The sequence below is a fragment of the Myotis brandtii genome, unplaced genomic scaffold, assembly GCF_000412655.1.
Source record: "Myotis brandtii unplaced genomic scaffold, ASM41265v1 scaffold250, whole genome shotgun sequence".
In the NCBI taxonomy this organism is placed as follows: Eukaryota; Metazoa; Chordata; class Mammalia; order Chiroptera; family Vespertilionidae; genus Myotis; species Myotis brandtii.
The window spans coordinates 2995491-3006128 of record NW_005359478.1 but is presented as its reverse complement, the minus strand read 5'-3'; the positions used below and the strand labels follow the sequence as shown (position 1 = coordinate 3006128).

General features: G+C 50.4%; 1 protein-coding gene and 1 long non-coding RNA gene across 4 annotated transcripts in view; both read left to right on the top strand.

Annotated features, from left to right (window-relative positions):
* The window catches only part of ISG20L2 (interferon stimulated exonuclease gene 20kDa-like 2), a 6762-nt gene extending 5692 nt beyond the window's left edge, over window positions 1–1070 (top strand). For all 3 annotated transcript variants that reach the window (XM_005867597.2, XM_005867599.2, XM_005867598.2), the window contains exon 4: window positions 94–1070. In XM_005867597.2, coding sequence (XP_005867659.1) covers window positions 94–207 — 114 coding nt within the window. In that variant the 3' untranslated portion in view covers window positions 208–1070. The remainder of the gene's footprint in view (window positions 1–93) is intronic.
* Window positions 1071–1226: 156 nt separating this feature from the next.
* Window positions 1227–9973, top strand: LOC106726328. Its single transcript, XR_001362385.1, has 3 exons — window positions 1227–2556; window positions 8752–8802; window positions 9714–9973. It is a non-coding gene; the product is annotated as an uncharacterized LOC106726328 (long non-coding RNA).
* The last annotated feature ends 665 nt before the right edge of the window (window positions 9974–10638 follow it).

Sequence of the window (10638 nt, the reverse complement as noted above, 5' to 3'; positions counted from 1 at the left end):
GCCTTCACCACCCCATTGTCTGGTCTATGGGTTATGCAGATAAAACCAACACTTTCTTATAGCCCAATGCTTTTCTCTTCCTCCCTCGTTCAGGCTGGAAAAAGTGGACATTCCTCTGTGGAAGACGCTCAGGCCACCATGGAGCTGTACAAGTTGGTTGAAGTTGAGTGGGAACAGTACCTGGCCCAGAATTCCCCTAAAGATTAGCAGCAGTGGGGACACAGGGCAGTGAACCAATGGCTCTACCTGCTCCGCACCTTTGGAAGCTAGAGTTATTGGGGAGGGTGAGAGGCTCTACCCCAGACGTAATATCCATTGAAATCTCACCTCAGGTGTTGTGTTCTGTGTCTGGTTAAGTATCCCATGGAAGGAGGAAGTTTCCGTGCCAGCACCCAGCCCTATACTGTTTACCTCTTAAATGGTGCTAACCACAGGCCCCAGAGTGCTTTGTTCTAGTCAAGCTTTTTTACTTTCAAGGGCAGGGCATATTGGGAAATTTAGTCTCCCAAACTGCCTTATCCAAGGGTGGCCATTGTATGCCTTCTGTTCTCAAGTGGTGAACAGCACCCCTTTTCACTCTCAAAAGTATCCTGGTTGGATGATAAATTGTATGATCGCATATCAGAGTCTACATCTAGTTTGTGTCAGGATATCGCCTATTTATCCCACCCTGACTTCCAGAGAAGCCATCCCTGGTGAGGTGTGGTCCGTAGGATTACAGGGCAGTCGAGGTAAGAGTGTGACTTGGAAGTCAACTTTTATGATTTAGGAAAGCTGTCTCTTTCCTAAAGCATGAGAGGATTTATTTAACTGAGATCCCACTTGGTAGGTTAAAAGATTTAAAAAGTTTAAATGGTTTTAGTCTTTTTTTCCCCCTGTCAAGGGTAAAAATTTTATTTTTAAATATATTTTTTATTGTTGATTGTATTACAGATATCTCCCATTTCTCCCCTTACCCCTGTCCTCCCAGCAGTTTTTAGGCTTTTACTTTGCTAAACCAAGCCTCTAAAAACTCAAATTGTTCCCTTGATAAATTTTTTTCTTGATAAATTTTAATAATGGAAAAACAATTATGTGGTGTTTTGTGTTTTGTTTTTTTAGAGAGGAGGGGAGAGAGAGAAAAACATCAAAGTGAGAGAGAAACATCAATCAGTTGCCTTTCATATGCACCCTGACCAAAGATTGAACCCACAACCTGGAACTGTGCCCTGACTGGGAATCGAACCCGCCATCTTTTGGTGTAGGGGACAACGTTCCAACCCACTGAGCAGCCCAGCCAGGGTGTGTGGTATTTTCTTATTAACTTTACATTAAACTTTTGTCACGGGTCCTGTAGGGCTATAATTCTGTAAGGGGGTTCCAGAGTCTCTGGATGACACTAACTAGGCCCTTGTTTGCTGGAAATCATGGGGAAGCACTGACCAAGCCTTTTGTGTAGCCCGTGTGCTCTGGCGCCTTGTCCTCATCCTTACCACATACCAAGGACCACACCTCAAATCACACCCCAAGCCATTAGGATACCTGTATATGGAGTGCATGTGGCCAGGAAAGTGACTTGGAGAATGGGCACGTGGGAGTGATGGAGCAAGAGAGGAAGGGTGCTTGGTGCTGCCAGCCTGGTTGCTCCTGCTAGCTCTTCCTTGGTGGTTGCACACCCTCATTTTGGGAATGTGAGTCACAGGTCTAACCTTGTGTCTGGGATCACTGTCTTGAGGAAATGCAGACTCCATATATACAGCAGGACTTGTGCCCTCCTGAGTGGCTGGTTTGGCTCCAGGGGCCAGAGTCACGGTCATGGCTGCTTGTAGCAAGGAATTTTCTGCGGCCGCACCAGACTCGACATGGTCTTGTCACGCCCTGTGCTGCAGGATCTGCTTGCACAGGCAGCTGTTGAGTTCTGAGCAAGTTGGTTCCTGCTGAGCCCAACATGAAATGTCCATGACACCTTATAAAGAGGTGCCAAGTGTCCTATACACTAGGAAAGCCACACCCCAAACTGGGTATACACATCAAAGCACATTACACTATGCTTACATATACATTATATTGTGATCAGTAAACTAGAAAATTCTCGTTTTGAGTTCAGCTTTTAGAGTACCTGTTGGCTGAAACAAACCTGGCTTTGTGTGTATCTTGGTAAAGTAGCACCTGGCTTTCATGCTTCATCCCCTCACCCCATGTTCTGAAGGGTCCCTGGTCTCAGTCTAACATTGGAAAGAACTCAGTCTTACTTTGCTCGCCAGGAAGAACCTGGGGGACTAAAGAACCTTGTAACCATTTCCTCGCTTTTCTCTCACTTTCTGGTCAGAGCCCAGCTTCCCCTGCAGAGTGCCCGGGGATGTCCTGTCGTTCAGTCCTTCCTTCTCCACCCCTCTGTCCCCAGGATCCCAGGCTTCCACTGATAATAGAAGAGCCCCATTGCAGATTGCTGCCTGAGTCTCTGTCAACAAGTCCTGTTTGGCAGAGTGGACCACATACATGATAAAACACAAGCTCTTCTGATATTCTCTTCATGGCATAATGATGTTTCTAATGCTAAGAGGTCCCCTACTGCAGGTGAGCCTGGGAAAGGGCAAAGATTGAGAACTGTGTATGCCGAACATAAACTTAATAGTCTAAAACTTCATGTAACCAAGTGGTTCTCAAAAGAGGAAGGGGGCCTGGCCGGGTAGCTCAATGAGAGCACTGTCCTGATACACCGAGGTTGCAGGTTCCGGGTTAGGGCACAAACAGGAACCAACCAATGAATGCATGGGTAGGGGTAATGGCAGGTTGAAGTTTCTCCCTCTCTCTCTCTAAAATCAATTTTTTAAAAAAATTCAGATGATAGCACTGTCCCTTTCTCCACTTTAAAGAACCAGGGATCTAGTGAAGGCTCCAAGGAGGAATCATTTAATTCCTAGTTTAACAGATGATTACAGCCGACAATAGGAAAGATCAACAGTGCTGTAATTATGAACTTGCCCCAAGGCATGTTAGCCCAAGTCCAAGTTTAGAGATGAATATCCATGTATGCAATATGCCAGGCACATCTATGAATACCCTAAATCTACAGTCTGTGTCTTATTCACAAAGCACCTTCACTTACCTGTACTGTAGAGTAAGTCCACCAAACAGCTGTGTCTTCATAAAAAACGTACAAACCTGTAGAGATATGAGTTATTTGAGCCAAATGGACGACAAATTCCAGGAAGCAAAATCTCAATAAATTGAGAAAATGCTCCTAAGAATAGCAGTTTTACAGCTTATTTTATACATTAGAATCAAAGGAGGAGACATAAGGGGTGGGGGTACATGAAATTGATTGGTAGATTAGGGAGACAGGAGAAAGCAAAGGGGAGGGGATCTCTCAGATTGTATAAAAAGTAAAACAGACTTTTACATTGGTGGGTATAAGATAGTTGACATTTACAGCACATGGAGATGGTACGTAGGGGAACAAGATAACAATGAGGGATTCTGTGGGATGCTTTGGTGAGGTGGGTATCCCTGAGATCTGGAAAAGGGGATTGACATTCCAAGGGTATGTTATCTTAGATGCAAAAAGACAACAGACAGGCTCATTTAAGACTGACCTTGTCGCCTTGGCTGGTGTGGCTCGGTTGGTTGGGTGTTGACCCATGCACCATAGTTCAATTCCAGGTCAGGGCACATGTCGAGCTTTTGCTGGCTCCATTCCCAGTCAAGGCATGCAAGAGGCAGCCAATTGATATTTCACTCTCACATTGATGTTTCTCTCAATCTCACTCTAGAAATTTTAAAAAATAATAAAAAGATTGACCTTTGTCAAGGAAGCTATAGTCCTACTGCCATGACTAGTTTTTGGTTAGGAATTTTTATGTTCAGACTATCCTGTGTGGTTACTTTTGGTCTCTAAGTTTATAAGGCCCACCTTGCAGGTCTCCCCTGAGCTTGTCAGGTTTAGTATATGGTCCCTTTTTCATCCACAGCTGTATAGAGTAACAGCAAGTTACCTTGTTTGACATTGGGTTTTAAGTTTGATTTTACCCCTTGCTAAATTTGTGATATTGTCACTTTGCTTCTTGGAACCTAATGATTCTAGCTTCAAAATCCTGGAGATAGATAATATATATATATATATATATTTCAGAGAGGAAGGGAAGAGGAGAGGGAGAGAGAAACATCAATGATGAGAGAGTATCATTGATCGTCTGCCTCCTGCATGCCCCCCACTGAGGATCGAGCCAGCAACCCTGGCATGTGCCCTTGACCGGAATCGAACCCAGGACCCTTCAGTCCACAGGCTGATGCTCTATCCACTGAGCCAAACCAGCTAGGGCCTGGATTCTTTTCTAACCCTTTATGTTTAACTGATGATTGGCAACTCTTTATTGAGTGCTTCTCTGTGCCAGGCACAGTGTTAACCCCTTTAGGTTCATTTTCCCATTCTCTGTAAGGGAGGGGGTGGTATTCTAATCTAACAGCTGAGTAAACCAAGGATGACAAAAGGTAAGAAATCTTCCCCAGGCCAAATAGCTGAAGGTTGGTGGTGCTGGCACTCAGACCTGTCAGGTTTGCCAGTCTGAAGCCTCTGCTATTAGCCACGCCCTACTCTGCTATTAACACATCCAGGTGGCATCTGGTGAGACTTGGAATCCTTCCACTCAAATTTTTATGAAGCACCTGCTATGTGCCAGGCATTTTGCTAGGCATTAAGGGAAGTAGCCTTGTCTTTGCCCCCAAGTTGCGTACAGCAACATGAGGAGAAACCAGTGTACTAATTCCAATGCACAGTGGCAGGTCCTGTCCACATTCACTGAGAGATTTGAAGCAGGGGAGTGATATGATCAAATTTGAGTATTAGGAAGATGACGCTGGCAGCAGCCAAATGGAAACTGGATTGAAGAAGGGCCAGGAGATGAGTCCTTGTTTGAGTAATTTGGATGAGCAGTGACGGAAGCCTGAATCAATGAGGTGGGAAGATGCATATGAGCATCACTGAGGAGGTAGAATCAACAGGACTCAGAGATCAGGGCAAGAGGACTAAAGGTAGACTTGATATTTGTGAATTACAGTGAACAGGCAAGCGTGGTGCCATTGACCACAGTAGAGAAATGGCAGGCAGAAGAGCAGGTTTTTGAAGATGAATTGGGTATTGATTGGGTTGACTTTAAGCTGCCTAAAGATAGCCAAAGGGAGATATCAGCCAGCAGCTGATACCAGACTGGAACTCAGCAGAGGTAGTAAGTGGCCTAATTGGGGGCAGATTAGCTTTACACATGCAGATGACCTTGGATGTGGTTGACCCTGAGCAGATGTTTAAATCTGAGTCGATATCTTTGGTCTTTCAACTCCCAACCAAGTTCCTGTACACACTGGCTTCGCAAAGAATGCTTAGGGAGTGCATGTGTGCCTCACAAGTGGGGACCCACATGTGCTTGGGGGTGGAGATTTGCTGGGTTGCATGATCTTTAGTTATCAAGGTGGTGACTGAATAGATAAGTGACATGTAGTGGCACTGCAGAGGAGAGGGGTCCTGGTAAGCCAGGTCTCACTCCCCAGCCCTCCCCGTGCACCAGTCCCTGGCCTTTGTGAATTCCTACATAGACCTTTGTTCTGGTGTCTTCTCTGCCCTCCCATCACTTAACTGTGCTGACTGACTTGTCTTGTTTGTTTCTTTAATATGTACGGCTTCTGGCCTTATTTAGGGACATCATCAACTATGCTTTCTTTGAAAGAATATATATAACACATAGGATATTGAGAGGCAGGGTGGGGGGAGAGAGAAGGTGTTTTTAAGAATTTGGCATGGAAAAGCAAGCATACCTTAATTCTCTGCCAGGCTCAACCAGATTCCATTCTGAAATGTTTAGGAGCAAAGCTTTAGAATCAGGCAGATTCTAAGGAAACACAAGGAAAGCTCTTGCACAGTGTGGGCTCAGTCACGCCTCTCCTCTCCCAGGCCTGGGGATTGAGGGTTGGGCCCTGCGCCTGTGACCTGACCCCTCAGTCTCAGTGCACAGCAGCGCCAGGAACCCGACTTGTCTGGCATCCCTCAGCCAGAGGCAACTTCCCCAAAGGCCAGGCCCTTCATTTCCTACCACCCCGTGGAATCCTGTTTGGTGGCCTCTTTGGAAAGATTCCATGAGAGGGATCCAAACCATAACCCAAGGAGGAAGAAGGAGAGTCCCTTGCTCTGGGAGCTGGGGCCCACACCCAGGACCCACAGGGAGGCAGAGGCAGATAATCCAGCCTGGCTGCTTGAGACCTGAGGCTGTGCTGACAGAGTGGTGAGATCTGGGAAGCTTTCCTGAAGGAGAGGAGGTGGAGCTGGAGTAGGAGCAAAGGGGCCTGGGCTGGGGAAAGGGTAGAGTATTCTGGAGGCTTCCTCAGAGGCTAGAGCCACCCCCCACACACAACCCACCTCTGCCCACTCCACTCCAAGGCAGGGACTGACTCCTCCCAGCTTTGGAATCAACTCCCTGAGTCTCCTGGAAGCTGGCACCAAGGGGTCAGGGAGCATATCTGAGGAGACTGGCCCACAGAGACCGTATGCCCACAGGCAGTGAGAAGGGCCCATCCCGGAGAGGATGATGCCCTCTCTCGGTTGTGAGCTCAGTGGGAAGACTGACTAACCAAAAACCCAGATCATCTGGAAACCTGTGGCTGACAGTCCCAGAGCTTTGGGACTTAGGAGGTGTGAAACCGTGGCCAGGAGGTTGGCAACTGTGAAATCCAGGAGCTGCTCTCTCCTTTGATCCCCAGGGACATGTCCCTACGGATTCCCAAGTGCCAAAGCTCCCACTTGGATGTGTTCCCCAGGTTGGTAGAGGAGACAGGCCGGGGAGGCTGGGAGCTTCTCAGGGCAGTGCGCCTGCTCAGCCTGGCTAACTGATGTTCACAGCTGCTAGCCCAGAGCCCTTGGGAATCCAGGCCGGCTGAGAGGCCCTGGTGGCTGGGATGGGGTAGGGGGTACTGGGCAGTGGGAGGCGGAGACTGTTCAGTCTCTCTTTGACAGCTAACATTTTCCAGAGCTGGCGCCGCAGGGGAAAGGAAATCGGAGCTTCCCACCTCACACATCTTTTTCCCATTTTGTTCAGGCTGCCCAGGGAAAGCCATTAGGGCTAGGTCAGGCTGGGGCCTCCCCCCACCCATCTCTCCAGTCTATTATAAGGAGGGGCTGGGGGGGGGGGAGGGTCACTGGAAGGACAAGCCCTAGCCTGCCTAAGGGGCCAGACTCTGAACTCATGTCCCTTCTTAATTCCCTGCCCGCTCATGATGGAAGGGTGGGGGCAGGGACCAGGAAACTGGGGTCCTGGCACCTCCCTTGCTCTTCTTAAATCCCCCTGCACCTCTGATTCTGTCTCTAAGGAGTCTGGCCCTCTGGCCCAAGGGCCAGGGCCTGGTCAGCAGCAAGAAGGGCCCTGGGGTTGGGGAAGCTGGTCCTTATTACTTCACTGGAGCTGCTAGCACAGCTGGTTTCCATAGGCCCCTAGGAGCCGGGCTGGAGAGCAACTATTGTGTCTGGAAACAATAGCTGCATTTGGGGGCTGGAGAGAGGAGGGAAATAAAAGCACTCAAGTGCCTTGCAGAGTTCTCCCCCAGCTGCCTGACCTTCCGAAGGCTGACCTGACCTCTCAGCCCCTCTTACCTGGAACCCTCCCCGCACCAACAGTGCGTCAGTCCATTACCCTCTTTTTATCCCTATCCAGAACCTCCAAGCCCAGACCTGGGACCCCCTCAGTGTCTTCTCTGGGACCTTGCCTTTCCCCCTTCCCTCCTGCCTCTTTCCTCTTCAATCCTGGAGTCTGGTTATCTGGCCCGGTGCCCACCTTCTGCAGTTCAGGCTAGAGGAGGCACATAGCACACACCCAGTCTGCAGCCCTGCTGATTCATCGAGAAACTCCCTCCAGTTCATCTCAATGAGGAGAGGGGTTCCTGGACCCCCGCTCTTCTTCCATTCCCCAATCTCAGAAAGTGAGAGAGGTGGCACTGGGCGAAGGCTTGGGCTCCCTAGGCCCAGCACCTTGGGCAACAGTGGCAGGCTTTGAGGCTAGACCGCAGGTGTCCAGCCGCCAAACTTGTCACAGCTACAGCCTTCTCCCTGGTGCCCTGGACTGCCAGGGGTTAAAGGGCCAGTGCAGGGCAGGAGGTGGGATCAGCAGAGGAGTCTGGCCCAGTCACTGGATCACAAAAGACAAGAGGAGTTTAACTGCAGGTCATGTTGCTGATTGACTTCTCCATCCAGCAGGGCTGCCCTCGAGGGGAGAAGGAGCCACAGCTGGCCAGGGTCAGGCCCAGGTCTGATCCGCTCTAGATGTGGACTTCCCCCAGCAGTCCCAGCCACACTAGATCCCCATCTCTCCCTGGAGGTTCTCTGAGAAGCAGGGAGGCCAGGAGAAAGTTTTTTGGGGGGGGGGGGGGGGGGGGGGGTCAAACTGGTGCCTTTCACTGTAGTAGGAAAGGAAACAGCAGGGGCCTGAGTGGGGAAAAAGATGACACCCCACCGCCCACCCCCCCATGCCTGACTGGCAAGAAGCACCAATGTGGGCAGAGGAAAAGAGAAGCAAAGACCCCAGGGTCAGAGAATAAGGTCAGTGCGGCAGCTGCCAGCACCTGTTCGGGGTCCCCAGGCTCTTCAATGTCTACCTGTGTACTGCCCCTCCCCTCCGCCCCCTCAAGAGACCTCTTTCAAGGGACAGAGATTCAGTCCAGACACCTCCTCAGTCAGTTCATCCCCTCCTCCTTTTGTCTCCCTTGCTCTTCCGTTGGTTCACCTGACCTGCTCAGCGTGCTGGCCCAGCCCTGAGGAGAGCATTGGCAGCTGGAGCTGGGAACCAGGTAGCAGAGCCAAAAACAACAGGAGCCGCCTGGCTGCCTCGCCTAGATGCTGCGCAGCCCATTCCTGGTCTAACTGTAACACCTCCTATTGCAGCTTCTCCCCCCTGTGGTTCTGACCCTACCGGGCCACACCTCCTCCCTTTGCCAAGGCCTGGAGCTGGCCCTAGAGGTCAGCCTGGTGTTCTTTGAGTCCAGCTGCCCATACCTTCCCTAGTGCTCAGGGTCTCTCCCCAGCACCCAAAGGTTTCTGGGAAATGGGTCGCCTATTTTCTGGATCTCTGGCTCCATCTCCCAGCTTGCGCGTCAGCTTGCTGGAAGTTCTTTTTGGTCCCATCCATCCTGCTCAATGGCAATTTTATTTGGGAGAATCAGAGCCTTATCAGATTTGAAAAGGGCTGGGTCCCTGAATCCAGGGAGACAAGAATGGAACATTCCCATGGGTATGGAGGATCAGACCAGACCAGGAGGCAGGATGCTCAAGTCCACACTGTGCTAAGTGAAATGCTGAGCGTTAGGGAGACCAGGAGGCACAACTGTTCTGGCCCAGCCATTCCCAATGGTTGGTCTGATTGAATAATCGAATCAACACCCCTCCCCTGGGAACTGACCTTTAGGCCACTTCACAATGGACATTCCCTTTCACTGAGACCACATTCCATTTGCTAAGACCATTATCCTTCCCCTCTGGACCTTCCTTGGATCTGGACCGCCCAGAGAATTCTCCGCCCAGAAAAAGCCCGCCTAGAGTCCTTTAAAACCTCTGACTCCCTGTCCCTGGGTGCTGGCGCCATTTTGGGGCTCAGCCCATCTGGTATCCAGATGACCTAATAAATTTCTAATTTCTTACCACTCTGGCTGCATGAGTTCTTCCTTCGGCAACCCTAACACCAACTCCTTTTTTCCACTCTCAGACCTTCCACCCTCTGTTCAAGTCCTGCCTTCTTTGCTGCCCCTACAAGGAGTCCCAGAGACTCAAGGCCCACCCCCACCTGGGTTTCATTTCTACATGACTCCCAGCCAACAAACTCTCTGACCCAACAGATGCAATAACACGGCTCAGGGTGAGGCCCTTCCACAAGTGCTGAATTTGGCCAGAGCTTCTCTTTGGCCCCAGTTGGGGGTGAGGGTGAAGGGTACATGACTCTCCCACTCTTCCCATTCCTCCCCCCACCCAGCCTCAAGGGAGTGATAGAGAGGGGTGGGGTGTCTCCTTTTCCCAAGGCCCAGACCCCTTAATCGAGCACACAATATATCCACTCTCCCTCACACTTCCCCAGCCATGCAGATGCCTGCTCATCTCCATTCCTTCTGTTGCAAAACCAGCCACTTTCCTCTTCGCCACACTGCAATGCAACAGTCCTAGAATGTTCCTTCCCTAATTCTCTCTCTAGCCTGTTTCCTCCTCACCACGCCCCGTCCTGCCTCTGCTCCCCCAGCTTTTCTCACCAACTTTGCACCCTCCCCAACTTGAGTCTTCAAATTCCTGGGAGAGCCCCCAGAGGGGTATGGCCCAGGCTCCTAGAAAGGGGGAGCGGGTTGCCCCCACCAGATCTGGTCGTAATTAAAAGACCAGCAACATTGAGAAATTCCTTATTGATCCCGGCAGGAAATTAGAGCCAGTTGTTTGGGACTGAGCGACTGATGCTGACTAAGCTCCCCCCCATTGCTAGGTTCCCTGGCCTCTCTCCTAGGCTCCCCCACTCTCCCATTCTCCTTCTGTTAGCCCCCTTTCCCCTTACCACCCCACCCCAGCCGTCTCATCCCATTCCCTTTCCTTGACTCCCTTCCCCAGCATCTTCCCTAAGCTCCAAACCCACCCCCCCGCCCTCACCCCTG